At 36.6% G+C, this 18,322-nt stretch overlaps 1 protein-coding gene across 5 annotated transcripts in view; it reads right to left on the bottom strand.

Moving 5' to 3' along the window:
* Window positions 1-1,171: 1,171 nt before the first annotated feature.
* LOC137656340 (uncharacterized) overlaps window positions 1,172-18,322 on the bottom strand; it is a 175,434-nt gene continuing 158,283 nt past the window's right edge. For all 5 annotated transcript variants that reach the window (XM_068390529.1, XM_068390522.1, XM_068390545.1 and 2 more), the window contains 4 exons: window positions 18,194-18,310; window positions 17,672-17,944; window positions 13,709-14,462; window positions 1,172-4,596 (listed from right to left, as the gene is read on the bottom strand). In XM_068390529.1, coding sequence (XP_068246630.1) covers window positions 4,214-4,596; window positions 13,709-14,462; window positions 17,672-17,944; window positions 18,194-18,310 — 1,527 coding nt within the window. In that variant the 3' untranslated portion in view covers window positions 1,172-4,213. The remainder of the gene's footprint in view (window positions 4,597-13,708; window positions 14,463-17,671; window positions 17,945-18,193; window positions 18,311-18,322) is intronic.

Consider the following 18,322-nt stretch of genomic DNA (forward strand, 5'->3'; position numbering starts at 1 on the left):
AGACTACAACTACTACTACTATCTTCTGTGCATTGGCACCTAGATAGGACCTGACTTCTCTTCTTTTTAAGGCTGAAGTGCTCCCCATGGTCCTTTACCATTTAGTCTCCAATTATCACAATCTCATCTTCCTCTTCCTATGCTAAGAGGAAGAACCTGTTTATGGTAGCAGTTTCATTTCTAGGCTGTTGTTTTGCGTGTCCTTAGCTACCCTTCCTCTAATGAGTTTTAGTAATTCTTTGCTTTTGTCGATTTCACTATCTCCCTTCCTTTCACCTGTAAGACACAAGCTTTTCTGAGAGAGAGAGAGAAGAAGAGAGAGAGAGAGAAGAGAGAGAGAGAGAGAAGAAGAGAGAGAGAGAGAGAAAGAGAGAGAGAGAGAGAGAAGAGAGAGAGAGAGAGAGAGAGAGAGAGAGAGAGAGAGAGAGAGAGAGAGAGAGAGAAGAGAGAGAAAGAGAGAAGAGAGAGAAAGAGAGAGAGAGAGAGAGAGAGAGAGAAGAGAGAGGAGAGAGAGAGAGAGAGAGAGAGAGAGAGAGGAGAGAGAGAGAGAGAGAGAGAGAGAAGAGAGAGAAAGAGAGAAGAGAGAGAAAGAGAGAAGAGAGAGAAAGAGAGAGAGAGAGGAGAGAGAGAGAGAAGGAGAGAGAGAGAGAAGGAGAGAGAGAGAGAGAGAGAGAGAGAGAGAGAGAGAGAGAGAGAGAGAGAGAGAGAGAGAGAGAATATCAAAATATTTGAAAAGTAATAAAAAAACTTCAGGGTTTCCATTTCCATTCTTTCAGTTTTTGTACAGTATTCTTTTCATATCTAGATTTGTGCAGTGTTTTTCTGTGTAGCCCATACAGTTCACTTTAGTTAACTATTGGTGAAGGTTTCGTATGTATAAAATTCACATCACTACATAGTTACTTATTCTAGATAATTACCATAGGTTCCAGTCTTATCTACTTTACTTGATCTTGATAAAAATAGTAATATTTATGTTCAATATGATTACCTCAGTGAGGATCTCCTGTTTAATGTGTAGTTCAATGAAAAATTAATCACTCCTGGGAAAATGAGAGAGAGAGAGAGAGAGAGAGAGAGAGAGAGAGAGAGAGAGAGAGAGAGAGAGAGAGAGAGAGAGAGAGAGAGAGTGAGATACGTAGATGGGTGGTGGCATACATAAGACACAATCTTCAATTGCATATGCTTTATTGAGACTTAACACTGAACACTGTGCGGCAAGTTTGGCAACGTTGTGTGGGTACAGAAAGACTGGTAGGATCTCACAGGTGAGAGGCAGGAACAGAACCGAGCTTTCTTATGACGTTTTTACAGAGTACAGTAGGAGCATTCTATTATGCATGACACATTTCCTTCAACACACCATAATATCCCATGCAGTGACAATGATGAATGAGTAAATAGCTCATGATACAGTACACATGGACGTATGACTAATATCCAAGGTAAACATATCAAGGAGAGAACAGAAATATAAAATGACCAGAAAGAAGACATAAAAAGCCTTGAACCATCATTTCATTGCTTTGAATTTTTTGGTGCAGTGTGCTGTACTGTAACTGGTAATTTAGAATGAAAACTCATTTGGATCCATGGATTAATTTTTTTTTTCTTGTCTGGTGAGGAATAAAACTTGATTTTTTTTTTTCCAAATATGCAAAATTTAACTTGATGAAGTCTTAATACTGGTCATATGGTTCAAATGACTTCATGCTCTCTCTCTCTCCTCTCTATCTTTTTTTTTTTCAAGGTTTTGCCTGAATCCCCTTCAGTATATTTTGCTTTCATAATCTAAATTTAAAGCTTTCAGTACATTCAAGAAAGAATTGACCTTACTGAAAATTCATAAGATCAGAATCTATCATTTTGTAAGCAGACTTTTTTTTTTTTTAGATGTTTCTAAGCATAGGAGACAAAATATCACTACATATTGGGCATCCTTAATTTGAACTTCCTCCTGCTTCTCTAATTTTTTTTACTAATAACTTGAATAAATGAAAGATGATATAGCTCTTGTCTTTACAAATAACTATCAAAAGTATTCCAAATAATTAAATGAAAGCATCTTACTCTTATTCACCTTGTGAATATCACAAGGCTTGATATGTTGCAATTTATGAGGCACAAAGGCATCTGGTGGGAAAAAAGACAAAATAAAAGGTTCATCTTGGAAAGAGAAATTTTCTTGATCATTATTCTAGCAAATCAAAATGTCTAAATAAAAATTAATCTTATCTTTTGTACTTGCCACATTCAGTCTTTAAGGAGGTTGGTGAAAACTATCAACCTCAGGTCAATTGGGACAAAACCTATTGTCTACTCCTTAAACTTTAATTAGAACATGATAATGTATCATGTCTTTGCACTAAATATTACCATTTAACACACAAATTAGCTCCAATTTGGTTGAAGGACTTGAATACGTGGTAATCAATATTCCCTTTTATTTTTGTCAAACTGTGTGAAACCACTGCAAAAGAAGTTTTTCAGAAATATATTATCGTATACACTTGACAAAGTATAGTAGCAGGAGAAGATGGAACAAGGTACCAAACATCTATAGAGCACATTCAGGCAAAAATATCGACTAGTTTACTCTCTGGAGAGTGTGTGTGTGCTGCTGCTGCTTGCATAATTATTGTGCAATGAACAAAATGGGGAAAAAATAGAAAGTAAAAAGCATGTGTTTGGAATTGCAAACAGGATACAATGGCAGTATTATTTTGTATTTATATTCAATTTAACAGAACACAGCATTTTTTATCTTAAAACAAGTGAAAACAACCAATAGATCTTATAAACAATATTTTCTACATCTACAAATGAAATGAGAATTTAACTTTTATAATGAATATTCTGTAATATACAGGAGATTTCCTGTCTATATATCTAGGTACTACATTATATATGGCAAAACTCTGTCTTCAATATACTCTACAACTAATAACTAAGAACAATATAGGAACACCAAACATATAGCATTTGTAGCATATATAACAAAAATACAATCACATTACATATACAGCACAATACTGTATACGATACTAGTTTAAGCAAACACGCCAATGCTGAATTTTGGATAGCGAGGGATCCTTTGTGTATATACATCACAAGCTCTAATGGAGTGGCTACATTATACTTAAAATGACTTTCAGTATTTGTGTAACATAACGTTCACGAAAATATAAAATTTCTTTATATTAAAGTATTTAATGCAAAAAGTCTTCACTCACACCATCCAATATTATATATTCACAGACATTCTCCAGAGCCCAAGTTTTTTTTTGTTTGTTTTTTGTATTTATGAATAGCTCAACAACAAACAGAATAGTTTTCGTGGCACTATCACTAAAAGATAATCAAGACTATCAGCATGGCGTCTGTAGCTTCACGCACACATACATGACTTTGTACTTCTTTCAAAATATAATTAAAGTTAAGGAATATTTTCAAGACCGATACGTTCATATATTTGTTTAACTAGGCAGCAGAAAATGGCACTTAAAACACTGTACTTGGGGCACACGAGTGAGATTCAAATAGAGATGAATTTGCCCTTTGGTGCACTATGGTATTATCCACATTGTTTTTAATCTTGTTTAGTATATCATAAATAACACGATCCAGCTCTTTGCTTTCCACTCAATAAGCGTAATTTTATTTTTTTTCTTTCTTTTCCATAGTCAATATAACGTCTAATAATCGTCACGAGATTGCTGCTACTGTAACACCACCAAAAATGGTTCATCTAGGTGACTAGTTCATAGATTACCCTATTGAAAATATTACAGGAACAGGAGACCAATATTTCTAAGTAACAATGAGTTAAATGATGATTGATATTTTTCAAAGCTGAGGGTGAAAGACATTAGTTTCTGTAGTTGTGCATGAACTCACAACAAACCAAAACCCTCACCATTAAAATTACCAAATCTGTTTCCTTACATAGGAGTCCTGGATTAAATGAGAAACAAACATTACTTATAATGAGCACTTTTAAATATACTCTTCTAAAGCAAGAAATACACATCCTTAATTAATTTTAGTAAATAGCTATAAACAAAAATGCACTTCTCTATGCACATGTAACATATATATTTGCAATATCATAAGACTACTGTACAAATATAAGGTCAGTCATTCATGGCAAGTTTGCTCACTTGTACATTGTACTGAATTTTGGTGTAGGATTCACAAATTTCCCAAAATACTGCTATGCAGAAGCAGTTTCACCAACAGAGCCTAAATTTTCATTCACATCTCTCCCTCCCTGGCTTGACTCTTCATCACGAAACACAAAAGGTGTATTGTGTTTAAGGCTGTAAGTCGTGTCATGACTATTAGTTATCACATTTTCTTGAGAGTCATGGAATTCAAAAACATCAGGCTCAATAGGTTTAGGTCTTCCAATTAATGAAGAGAAATTCTGTTTTTGGGTGGTGGTTTCTTGTGATAGTGATGCTGGTGACACTTCTTGTGTAGCATCACTAAGACCAGTATCATTTTGAACTCCTTCGGCCGACTGACTGCCACCAATAGACCCTTCTGTAGAATTTTCATCATGTATATCTGACAGTGCTAGTTGGTCATCAAAATCTAGAAAAAGAAAAAAAAATCAGTCATTACATTAAGTAGAGTATAAAATAAAAAATTATCTTTAACACTGAATAAACAATAGTATAAACAAGAACTCACTTTTTAATGGAGTTCTCTTTTCATCATTGTGATTGATAATTATACAGAACTGAATTTAGTAACATTATACATTTTTTTTTCTTATAAATGCAGTGCTATTTACTGTAATTACCAGTACATAAAATAAAAGAATTACAAAAGCAAAAGGTATACAGATTAGTACAGTAATTAGAAATGGAGTGTCTTAAAGTAGAGGCGTAGGTCTACAACACATTCACAAATTTATCATACTTTTCACCTACACCTCCATAGGTAGTGAAATACTGTATAGACATTACATGCCAAATCCAGTAATCCACAATAACAAGTTCACCATCTAAATAATGATTTAATAGCTTCATAAACAAACTTAACAGGCCCTCATTTATAAAATAGGACCTTTCATGTCCTGCTTCTTAATTATCAATATTCTTTGCATTTAACCCATTTCAATCCAAATCCCCAGAATGTTATCCCTTAAGTAGTGTCAATGAAAATATTTATATTGAATACATTAATAAATTTCCTTAACAATGATAGGCTAGGTAGTTGAACATTATTTAAAATCTTTTATTATACAAAAAAGGAAAAAAAAAAAAAAATAAATTATTGGACATAAAAAACATCATATGGGGGCTAAAGGGTTTAAAAATCCCTAGATGTAGAATACATTTTATGGGATCTGAATTATATGAAACCTTTAGGCTTTTTATATATATATATATTAGTTTTTAAGTTGAATGCTTCACTTTGGTCAGTAATTACAGCCATCGGAGAGATATTTTGGTCACCAAAACAAGACCTCCAGTGAACAGCACGAAAACTGACTAGCAACAAACACTGTGACGTCGAAGATAATTTTGTTTATTATTAAAACAAATAAACATCTAATAATGATTATTTTAAGCATTCAATTTAGAAGTTTCAACTGGTTTTGTGTGCAAGTAAAATACATTCCAAGCATTTACCAGGCAAGCAGAAACACCTGGATTGTAGTATTTATAATGAACCTTTTTAGAAGCAAATATTTCCCTCTACCTTTCTGCTTAGGAGTGGCTTTATTTTTTATTTCTGTGTTAACTAGTTTATTCCAGCCAGTGTTTCTTAACAAACCATGACCAGTCAATTGGTGACTGATCCCAGGAATGACCAAACCCCAGCGAAATCGCCGCCACCTCTGTTTGCTTACCTCCTTCACAATATAAAGCCCATTAGTCTAGCTCTCTGAGGCAGAAATGTCTAAAAACAAATAGCAGAATGGTTAGCTAAGCCACTGACGCCCAACAAGAGAGGACGTGCAAAGTCCTCCTGACCAAGTTACAGTACTGCATAAAACAGTTGTGGCAATCCCCAACGCATCCACTCTGCCCCTCGAGAATTTCTTACAAATGATAGATGAGGTTCTCCTGATCCAGACATCAAGTAGAACCCATTCAACCACCTGTAGCAATGGGCCACTGCACATCCTCAACCTCCAAGTACCGAAGAGACAGACAGCGAGCCAGGTTCAACCGCCACCTCGGTACCTGTACACAGTTCGAAGAACTGACAAGGTGGTGTTTTTAAGTCTTGGTCCAACAGTTTTCCTACAAAGTCTCGGAGTAACTTCCACCTTGACAGTCAAGGCAGTAGCAACACCAGAGAATATAGGGCAACAAATTAATGGCCCTTGGCTTTTTCCAATCAAGATTCGGGAGCAAGGCTCAAAATTGTGAGTAAGGGTGCATACTGTCAAAAAACTGTTGCAGCCCAACCAACTAACGGAGTCACAGCCAGGCTGGACGTATTACAGACATTTTTCACAAGAAAGTAAAAAAGATGTCCGACATGGAATCCTCATCGATATGGGCGCATGCAAATCATTTTATGAATGCAGCCCCAACACCCTCCATGTGTCTACCAAAAGTGGTGCCTTGCTAAAAATATATATTATATATGGAACCAGAAACATACAAGTAGCATGAACTATATAGTTGGACAGTTATCATTACAGATGTGACCTTCATACTCCTCAAAGCAGATTTCCTGGAGACACACAACATGCTTTTAGACGTATCTAGACAGCAACGCATTCCGAGATGCCCCCTATAGCAGCAATGAACTTTACGCCAGGAACAAAATCTCTCGTCCCTCCTGGAATTTCCAAAAGTTTTCAAAGATGACCTTCAGCATGACCTCATGTGCCATATAGAACATCATATCACACAGGGACCACAGCACATGCACGTTTCAGACCGCTGACAAACTAGGCCATGCAAAACAATTATTCCAGGACATGGAACAGGCAGGAAATTGCCTAAAAGCCCAAGACGATGGGCATCACCCCTCCACATTGTGTCTAAAGGAGACAACACAACTGGCCCTGTGGTGATTACCAGCAACTTGATGGACAGGTACTCCCTACCTAACATCACTGAAATAACTAACCAACTTGAATGGGCAAGAGTATTCTCAAAAATCTATCTCCTGAAGGGGTATGATCAAGCCCTTATGGCAAAAGTGTGTGTGTGAAGACAGCCATCATTACCCCCATTGGGACATACTATACAGTACTTTTAATTACAGCTTTTTTTTGGCTTTCGAACCGCAGGTGCCACATTTCAACACCTTATGAACTATATCTACATTGTTTATGTTTATGTCCATGAACAGCAAATCTAAGACATAAAACAAATCCTTGAAACTCATTGGGAAAACTGTTAATTGTCTGATGAGATAGGTGTGAATGGGCAAAAAATACCATAGAATTTCTCGTTCGAGTAAGTCCCGAAAATGTTGAACTTTTCTTGACAAAGGTACAATTCATTTCCGATTTCCCAAGACCAGGAAACCTTAAAACACTGCATGAGTTTGCTGGCATAATCAACTATCACCGTTTTATACTGAAACTACCTAGAATCATGTCTACCTTATACAAATGCTCAAAAACACAGCCCTTAACATTATAACGAGATAAGCCAGAAAAGACATTTCAAGAAGCCAACCCCCCCCCAAACCCTTAGTTCTGGTACAACAATAGTAATTCCTCTTCAATAGGTCCATCACAATGACTACATATGCACTTAGCACACCAATAGGTGCAGCACTCATGCAGAAGACTGTTGCTGACTACTATCATTTTTCACAAAGAAGTTATCCCCAGTGGAAAAGATATAATCCAGTTTTGACAGCATGCTACAAATCGTCCACCATGCCATTTGGTTTTTCAGGCATGCTTGAGGAATGGCAATTTATGGTGCAAACCTACTATCAGCTTTTGATTTATGCCTCCAAAAAGGAAGATTTGCTAGTCAGTATGCCATTAATGGCATTAACCCAGTATTCCTACACAATCAGGTATCTTTGGAGCTTTAACAGCACAGATGCCCTTTCCAAAAACACCATTAATGTCATCCAAATCAGGAAAGCAGTAAACCAGAAGGACGACAAAGCCCCACAGCGAAAGCCCCTCCCCGTCATGGGGGGATTTCATCATTGATATCGGAAGATAACAATTGCCTGTGAGACTAGTACTGAACATCCTTACTCCTATCTTACATTGGATTTGATAAGGGAAGCTTCTAACCTCGCTATTATTTATCTCACTCTTCAGGTCACTCCATCGCCAGCATCCTAACTGAGTGGATACATTGGAGGGCAATGAAGTCGGACATCAAGAAAGGGGCTCTCAAATGTCTTGCCTGTCAGACATCAAAGATCACATGGCACACAATATCCTGGCGAAAAAAAAAAAAAAAAAAAAAAAAAAAACAACTCCCCTCTGAGGAATACCAGTTGGCCAAAGGCACCTCATGTCAAATAGCAGACCTATAAAAAAAGCTACGGGAAAGCTCTCTAATTAATTGTATTTTTCCTAACTAATGAAACGAGAGTCCTTTAAATGGGAGTATTACTTCAGAAAAGCTGGAATGACAATTAAAACTTCAACCAGGTAGTTATAACTACTGTCAGGTGGTGGAAAAGTCCCACCCACCTGTTAGTCAGATAGTCACTCACTTTTGACCTTAACCCTCATAGCTAAGGATGCCGAGACTGATGTAGCACTGATAAATTGAAATAGGATCCATCATGCAGAAACCGATGTCATTACTCATAAAAGCGAGGATACTAATAGCTGTTTGCTCTCTCCCCACCACGAGGTAATTTCTCTCCCACTGAAACCAAAGTATCTTCAGGGCGGAAGATGAGGTGTACAGTATCTCAAAATTCCAAGGAAAAGAGGAAGTGAAGGGCAGTGCCTTTCATCAAGGTCGACAGTGTGTGCACTTGGTTTGGGTCGAGACAAAGCCTCGACAGCAGGAGCGCAGGTCCTGTATTACGTAATAAGACACCTTCCCTGCATGAGTTGACGCTCTGTACCGCAACATTTCTCCCTCTTTCCCTTGTAAGAGAAGAGGTCAGTCAATGTTCCAGGAAAACGAGAAAGAAATACGTACTACGCCCTTCATTCCAACCAACAGTGTGTGCGCTCGGTTCAGTAAGAGACAGTGCAGCAATAGTGAGGAATGCTGAGCCCCGTACAAAATAATGTACAGGGAAGCTTTCCCAGTCCGGGTTATTATCAGTACCACTGTCCCTCACAGTGGTACAAGGAACGAGAAAGAGAGGGTGACCAAAGTGAAGGTGGATGGACTGTATCAAGGATGACCTTCGATCAAAGGCATAAACCGGTGATGAAGTGTGGGACAGAGGTAGATGGAGAGTGCTGGCCAGAAACATACACCACACATAAAGGTGGGAAAAGATGCAGACAAAGAAGAAGAAGAAGCAGACTGTGTCTCACATCTAAGAAGGAGATTGGCCAGTCACAAGACACTTCTGTTGATTAGTTTTCCCATACCCTGTACTACTTTGGTATTTTCTTAGAAATAGCAGCATCTGAGGAATCTTTTGGGTTGTGGTCTTGGAAAGCAATGAATATGCTCTATGCTCTTAATTAAAAGCAGTACAGACACCCCTGGTAGGTGCCACGCCTTTTAGTACCGGTACGGGAGAAGCAGGAGTAGGGAAGACACCACAGGGGCAGCCTTAGAAGTCCTAGTGGTGGCAAAAAGAAAAGTTTTTCTCTAAGACAGAGCTCCAGGTATGCCCAAGGATTACTAACTAATTTAGGTATAGATGGTGGTTGTACAATCATACGCAGCAAGGAGATGACTGTAAACAGACATGCCAACCAACCCCCTGCCAAAGGCACAAGGTTATATAAATGGCAGGTTTGGACATGAAACTGTCACAATTGTGGCTTATGTGTTAAACAAGAACATATCCCTGTGTTTTCATTTAATTTATGAAGGTTTCCCCCAAGCACTGTAGGCTATCTGCACATTCAATCATTCATCTTGAAAGAGAAAGCAAATAAACAAAAGCAGTCAAAGTTTGAGAGGGAGCAAGAACTTCTTTGGTACTGCTTGTAGTTGAAGTCAAAATTAAGTGCCTGGCAGAAGTAATGTTCCTATTAATGGATGATGGTTTGCATTCATCTATCTACCAATTTAGGGGCAGGAGACATTATAAAGAACAAAAGGGGACTTTTTTTCTCTTCGCTCATTCCAGCCTGACAAGGAATTCAGCTGAGTTTGGTTGGTACTGGTAGGGTGTGCCACAGCCCACCCTCTCCCATTATTCATGTAGGAACAAAATGTGAAACAGATTCACTAATATTTTTAAATACAGTACTTGAAAGACTTGACTACATTATTCTGTATCTTGCCCATTTTCATTAGTTTTTTTTTAGGGAAACTGATGAATGCATTTTCAGTTCATATCTTCTAGCATATCCTTATACCACAGGACATACAAAAGGCTATATCTACAGAAAATGAAGAGTTTGTGATGGATCTGGTCCGGGGGATTTGAATTGTTACCAAGAGAACAGGAGTGGCAAATCTGACCAGTTAAGAAAGGAAAAGCAATGAAAGAATCACAAAGTTAAGAAAATGAGCCAAGTGCACCATAAACTACTAATATAAAAGAAAAGTAAATTTAAGTATTAATCTAGTTTCAAAACCAGAAACTTGACAGACATGATTGCATCCTTTTTAACTTATATTTAGGATATGAGTCCCTAGTCTTGCTATTTTCAATTTGGTCATAAGGTCTTGGCTTTCTCCTTTAGTACATGATTACACTGTACAAATAATATCGTATAGCTTACAAATATTGACCATTCTACACATCCATCACAACTTGGCTTAAAACACACACTCAAACCATATAATATTTGGTCTTTCTTAAATTTATCCCCCTCCATCATCCTTAAGGTAATGAACATATCCCTGGAAATATAAAACTCCTTTGGAGTAGCTCTATGTTTACTCCGGTCTGTTTAATGCATAATTACCATATATTCTCGTGCAAAGGACAACCCCACGTAAGGGGGCTAACCCCAAAATTTCCTTTAGAAAAAGCATTTTTATCGTATACTCCATGTAATGGGCGAACGGCAATCTCTGGGCCAGCCTAACGTTATACTACACTTTTATTATGAATATTTTACTTATATTATAATTTATTTATAATAAATTTACCAACAAATCTTGGTATCATTAGTTACCACTTGCATGTATAAATGCGTTCATTTGATCATCATGATCGGCGATGAAACTTAAAACTACTTGTTTTACTCAACTTGCTTTATTTTAAGGGCTATTTTTCTGGTCCTATACAGCAGGGGAACCTTACTCTATACAGGACTCTACACTCATTTTATCATGTTTGTTCGAAAGCATTCATGATTTCACATCGCTATTGCTCATTTATTGTCAAATCCACACTATCGAAACACTTATATTTATACGAGTCCTCAGTTTCCTCTTAATAACCTTAATATCTTTAGTCTTTCAAATGTATAGTGGGAGCTTATTGCATTGTCTCGGGCCGCATATTTAAAGGCTCTAGAACCTACAGTAGACATATACAGTATCTAGGTTCTAATAATTTTAAACCATCTGTAACTATTCTCGTGTCAACATAATTTGTTGGCTGCACAATAAGTGGCAATTCTTAACATATTTTGGACGTCTGGTTCTGATAACTTGGTGGGTTATTGTACATATTTTAAACTTGATCCTCACTTTAACAGGGAGCCCGTGTAAATTAACTAGTGTAGGAGTGATCCTTTCTCGGGATGGGACACCCTATATCAGTCTGGCTCCTTGGCTTATTGTGTTTTGTAATTTCTTAAGTAGCACTTTTGGTAAATTGTAGTAGATGGAGTTGCAGTAGTCAATCCTGGTAACATAGGAATCACTCTTATTTAATTTATTTTGAACTTCTTAGAATGAAGTAAGTAAAATAATCACAACATTATTATTACGCAACCAATACTTGGTAAGATCTGTTGCTGCAAAACCCAACCTATACACACGTGTGTAAACATGATCGTTTGTTTGACAATGGAAGGTAAACAAAGCAATGGATTCGGATTTGGGTGGCATGTTTGGCAAAAGCATGATATAAAATAGTCTAATTTATTTTGGATTTCTAAGTATACAGCAAAGCATTTCAAACAATTAAGACTATTCAACAAGGATGACAGTGCTAGTAGTGCAAACGAAAGCAATGAAGATGATATATCGCCATGACGAAGCTGTATTGAGGAATTTTTTTACTTTTTAATATTTCAAATGAGTGTTGTTTTTAATGGTTTTTAATTTCATGTTTAATCAAGCTTTTACCTTAGTTTAAACATGTTTGCATCATTGTTTTCCTATATACCATAGTGTAGGTACCAGTAACCTGCAAATTTTGAAGTTTTGGACAACCCCCTTCTGCCAAATAATGTAAACAATTTTTATTTTTATTTTACTTAATATATGCTGTCAAGTCAATCCTTCGTAACTACGATTTGTAAGTAGAAAAATTAATTACAAATATGGAAAATTCTAGGTTTCGTCCAATTAGACTAGCCTACAGACAAGTTCACACAACAAGAGTCCAAGTACTATAATTAATTAAATATAAAATAACCGGAATATTCTTACTTTACTTTAACATAAAACTATATACTGTAATTAAAAGGAGTAATTATATGATTTAAAGTCAATCCTTCCAAATTTCTAACCTATTAATGAACAATATGCAATTAGAATACCCTAACAATAACACAACAAAGGTCGAGAAAAGGAATATTTTCATAACTCCAAAAGTATCTCTCATGTATTAGGTGAACCCTGATTTTTTTCATCCAAAACTAGTCTTACAATTTTGCCCTTTACATGGAATATACGGTATGTATTGAAACTCGTGATGGACAATTATTTAATTGAAAATTGTGAGGGACCATTATTTAATTATATCTCATAAGTGTCTAAAGATCACCAATAATCCATGTTATTTTGAGATAGTATGCTATTACTATGCCTATAAGAACTTCAACCTTCAACACTGGTATTAAAATTCAATCCCCACTTTGTAACAAACTAACAATAATCCTTGTACATAATATGGATATGAAAACCATAAGATATTTACAAAAATCTTTTTGCATAATAAATTTAGGCAAAACAATAAGATGGCCCCAATTTACTTCTCATTCTCCCATTCATTTAATTATATTTGGTTCCCAAGAAAAATAGATTCTCAATACATTGTTTAGATACATAGTCATAAGTGATTGTATCTAATCTGAATTCTTTTATATAATTGATCTGATTTATGCGTGACCTTATACAAAAATTTTATTTGGTGTATGCAAGACCTTAAAATATTTTGACTTGCTCATACTCTGTACATCATATCAATATCTATAGAATATGCAAATAGCTTGATTATAACCATAAGACAAATTTCACAATTTTTATAGTATGAGAATTTTGAATAAATCTTCAAATACAGTATGAATAAATCTTCAAATACAGTATGTCACTTATATAGTATTAGTTCTTAAAGTAATTTAAACTTTTTTTTTTTTAGGTAAACTTACAGGGTTATATTGCAAGACTGGTTAGACTGAAAAAAATTAAATTGGTAAGATTAAATAACAGGAAATATAGCTGTTAAAAACTATATATTTTGAATAGTGTTAGGAACTAACCGGAGTTATCATCAGGCTCCAATGTGAATCTTGTGGTCCTACGCCTCCGTCCCCTACGCATGACCTTTTCTTTTCTTGCTGAGGCACTGAGATGTCTGATGCCTTTAGCTAGAGGACGACCTCTGCCTCTATTACGTCCCCGTCCTCTAGACCTAGCAGGTGGTGATGGTGTAGATGGAGGAGAAGGAACCTCGGAAGCATCCGATCCTGCCTCTTCATCATCATCATCATCTATATCCTCCTCTACTTCTTCTATTTCAACATCTATGCCAGAACCTTCAACATCAATGCCAGAACCTTCTTTAGGTTCTGTGGGTGTAGGAGTTCTTACTGTAGATGGGGTTGGAATATTTGAAACAGCCACTACATTCAGGCTAGAAGCAGATGGAACAGGTAAAATTGTGTTAACTTCAGATACAGAAGGCATAGCAAGTGAAGAATACGTGGTAGGTGGAGGATGAGTGATGGCAGGAGTTTCATACACTGGTTCTGGAGTAAGTGCCATTTCGGTTGGTGGAACTGTTGTATGGGGTGTGGAATCAAGTTTGTCAACAACAACTGGAAGAACAGGTTCAGGATTGGAAGTTACTATAACAGCTGGAGTTTCAGTATTGTCATCATTTTCTTCTGTCTTTGGAGATGGACATACATCTGATATTAATTCTGGATTAATTAAGTTCTTAATTGCAGTTTGATCTGAATCATTTGACGGCTCTTGTTTTTCAACAGGGAGTTCCTCCAAAATGGTTTCAACCTGAAAGAGATAAATTTGTCTTAATCTGACATGGAGAAAAACACTAGATTTGTTGAACGTTTTTTTTTTTCTTTAAATGATTTTTGGTGATCAAAGATTCAATTTCTACATATGATGGATCGACTTTAATTTTTAACTATATTCAATTTTACCATAGAAACCTTCTATAATTTGTAAAATTTTCAAGTAATTTGCATTTTTCCTAGCTATACAAAACCTAGGTCCTTTTTTATTATAAATATTTCCACGTAAGCTGGAACGGCCATTGAATCTTTAACAAGGTAGCTAGGCTATGAGTCGGGCCCATTTTGACCTTTGGATTTGGGACTGAAATGGGTTGGTTAAAGGAGAAAATTGATTATAGTACTGGGGCTTATATATCTAAGAAAAGTACAAATTACTTTTAAAACTGATTTTTCTAAATAAAAACTATAATCCTTTTATGTAAGAGAGTCATTCACAAACTGGTGGGAGTCAGTACATGTCAACCAAACTAGAATGCAGTGCTGTAGCCTCTGTATCGAGGTCTTCCACTGTCTTGGGATAGAGTTCTCTTGCTTGAGGGTACACTCTGCTACACTTTTCTAAGTTTCTTCAGTTTATAGATGAAAGATATATTTTAATGGTGTTACTGTTCTTAAAATATTATATATTGGTCATTACTTCCCTTGTAGTTTATTTCCTTTCTCCACTGGGCTATTTTTCCCAGTTGGAGCCCTTGGGTTATAGCTTTCTGCTTTTCCAACTAAGGTTGTGTAGCCTAGCAAGTAATAACAACTGCAGAAACAGACCTGCATCCCGAATATGCAGTTGCAGGGCACTTTTACAGATATCCAGACTTCACCAAAGTTATGCAAGAAAAATTTCTTGCTCAAAGGAGGAGAAGGATATTTTTCACCTATGAAGTGGGAGAGACTATAATCTAGTTGCACTCTGAAGTTGTGGCTGACCTAGAAGAGTGGGCCACGACAGCATCTCTATTGGGACCCCAACTAGAATAGTTAGATCAGGATACTGCTCACTTTGGATTCATCTGCAAGCCATTGGGATCATCGTAATTCCTGACAAGATCAGCACACTCCTTTGATCACTCGGTGAAGCCAGTTATTCTAACTTTCATTTTAGACTTGTACCAAAAATGCTATGTTAAGATGCTTTTGCCACATGAGGGAGCTGGGTTGGCAACACAAATTGTTGACCAGCCACCACTGGGGCCAAAAAGAATTTGCTTCATACTAGCTACCCTCAAGGGGAGGGGGGAAATCTTAGAAATGGAAGGTATCACCCTTCCAGGCTTAAGCAAAGAAATGGTTTGTCTTGTCTAACCTCATCCTCTTAAGGAATTACATTGATCTACTTGAATCAAATTTCACACATATCCGTAAGGCTCACCATGTATGCTTCTTACCTAGGTGATAGATCATGTGTCCTTAAATAGGAGTGAAAAAGGGGGAAGTAAAAACTTGCTCTCACCATTCGGAAACTTTCACTCTTTGTGTCCGGGTTCAGATACGATCTGATCGAGAACTACTGTAGAATGGCTATAACTGAACCATAGACCCGAGTGTAACTTCCTAAAAGGTAGTGTGCCGTGAGGGTTGATTGTGTCTACCACACTCCTGCCCTACCGAGGCATTCTTTTTGAAAGTCATTGTTGCCCTACCCTTTGTATATCATGAACCTTAACAGTGATAGGAATTTTGCCACCCATACTCTCGTACATTCTCCTGATAGTTTCCCATAGAAAAAAAAAAAAAAAAAGGCTACGAGCAGGTCCGAAGTGGCAACTAAATGCACCTTCTGATGGTCCTGACGGGAGTAAGCAATAAATCTTTTGGAACATCAGAAATTGAACTGGAGGAGGCGATGGAGAAAGGCTCGAATCCTTCGCGATGAACCGTAGAGTAGTAAATCTTTGCACGAATCTGCACGTTGTCATCTTCCAACCCTCGAGTTTGAAACCTGGCAAGTTATATCGTGGATCTTACCGACTCCCATAGCTCCATGGATTTCACTCTCTTGGCCAGTGCCAGGAGGAAAACCATATTGAGGGTTAGGTCCCGGTCTGAAGCTTCCCCCAAAGAGGTCCGAACAGGGCCTTTTTGAGAAGTGACAGAAGGCTTTGCTGCTGGAAAGCATACTTGTCTAGGAGGAGACTGCGCTAAACTCCTTATCTCTCTGGTGGCCCTTAAGTCCAGCCCCTTGAGCCGCATGAATAGGGAAAGTAGCCCGGTGTTGAAAGGAAATAAGGGAATGGCAAATAAAGTATATATAATTAATGAACAAATTTTATGATCAGATAGATAAACCTAGACCCCTACAAAAGAGAAAAGGGACGTCTGCATGTCACACGGTTGTAATCCATAAGAAAAAGTGCAATAAATAACCCTATCCCAAATAAATCATAAATATACAACAAATAAACCAAAGGAAGGCAGAAAAAGATCCAACAATATGTGAAGGTGGACAGGTGAATTAAACCCTCCCAAATCACATGTAGTTGTTTAACTACCTTGTGAACAATTCTATAACCATTCCAATTCACGTTGGCATCTCCCCTCTGTATCCAAGGATGATGGTTTGTATTACACGTAATGAAATACTGTACTGTACAACAATAAATAGAGACCACCAAAAATTTTTAAACAAGGATTCTTATATTTGACTAACTTATGAATATTGAGGTGATTATGGAATTAAATTAATCTTCTAAATACTGTAGTGACTAAGGAAATCCAAGAAATTATGATGACAGATTTACACCAGAAATGTGCCCTTTGAATTACCAATTATTGTACAATAACTTTCAACTCTGTGTATTCACAAAATTGTTATTGCATATCAAGTAAGTGAATTTACAAGAACTGTAAAGCCAAATTTTGTGGTAAATTTGTTTCTCTTATAATGACATAAAAACCCTTAAATTACCAGCATTTTGTTTGATGTCTCACTTAAGCAAGCGATTGTAAAGGCATTAACACATTCTCTTTTAGACTTGTTCCTTTCATCTAGTATAGTAAATTTTTAACAATAATATTTAAGTAACTTTGCATAACATACCCTCTACAAATGAACTACTTCAATATCTTAATTTTAGGAAAAAATAAATATCCTTGTGGCAACTTTCATTAAAATTTAAAGGTGTCAGGAAGCTTCTAATAGCAAAACTGTATTGACATTCAAGCAAATAAAATGAGTATTACACTTACATGTATGGTAGCATTGCTGTCCTCTCCTTCTGTGAGATCAGTCTCTATGTTTTCCATAACTCGCATTTGATCAAATTCATTGTCAGTTTTCATTTTTGGATGAACATCACACCCTATTACAACTGTTTCCTCATGGCCAGATGGCACTACATTTCCCAAATGATTCAGAGTTTCAGGTGCAATGTGCTGTTCATCATATGTAATTTTTGAACGATTAGAGAGCTTCAGTGCTTGTAGACGTGGGTGATACACACAGAGTTGTTTAACACATTTCTGAAATGATGGAAAAAAAATTCAGTAATCTTATTGTGCCAGGAAAATATAAGTACAGTAATTGCAAAGTGCAGAAAAAGTTCAGTGTTTTTTGCAAAAACATTGAACTTTTTCCATCCAATGCTAACCATTAAAAGAAGTAAGGCAATCATTTTCAAACTTGTTAAATCATGAATAAAATAAATAAACCAACTACAAATGCAATCCCTCCAGTGAACGCATCTCAAAATTATTGTGTATTGAGCATACCTGTCTGTATCTACCAGGTCCTCCAAACTTTGGCATATCTTCACAGTAAAGACAGTTCCCACATGGTGTAGTAGTTTGACAACCAGGACATTCCCCACAGTAGTATTTAGTTCGTACCTGAAAATAAAA

Source organism: Palaemon carinicauda, chromosome 1 (assembly GCF_036898095.1).
Source record: "Palaemon carinicauda isolate YSFRI2023 chromosome 1, ASM3689809v2, whole genome shotgun sequence".
NCBI classification, from domain to species: domain Eukaryota; kingdom Metazoa; phylum Arthropoda; class Malacostraca; order Decapoda; family Palaemonidae; genus Palaemon; species Palaemon carinicauda.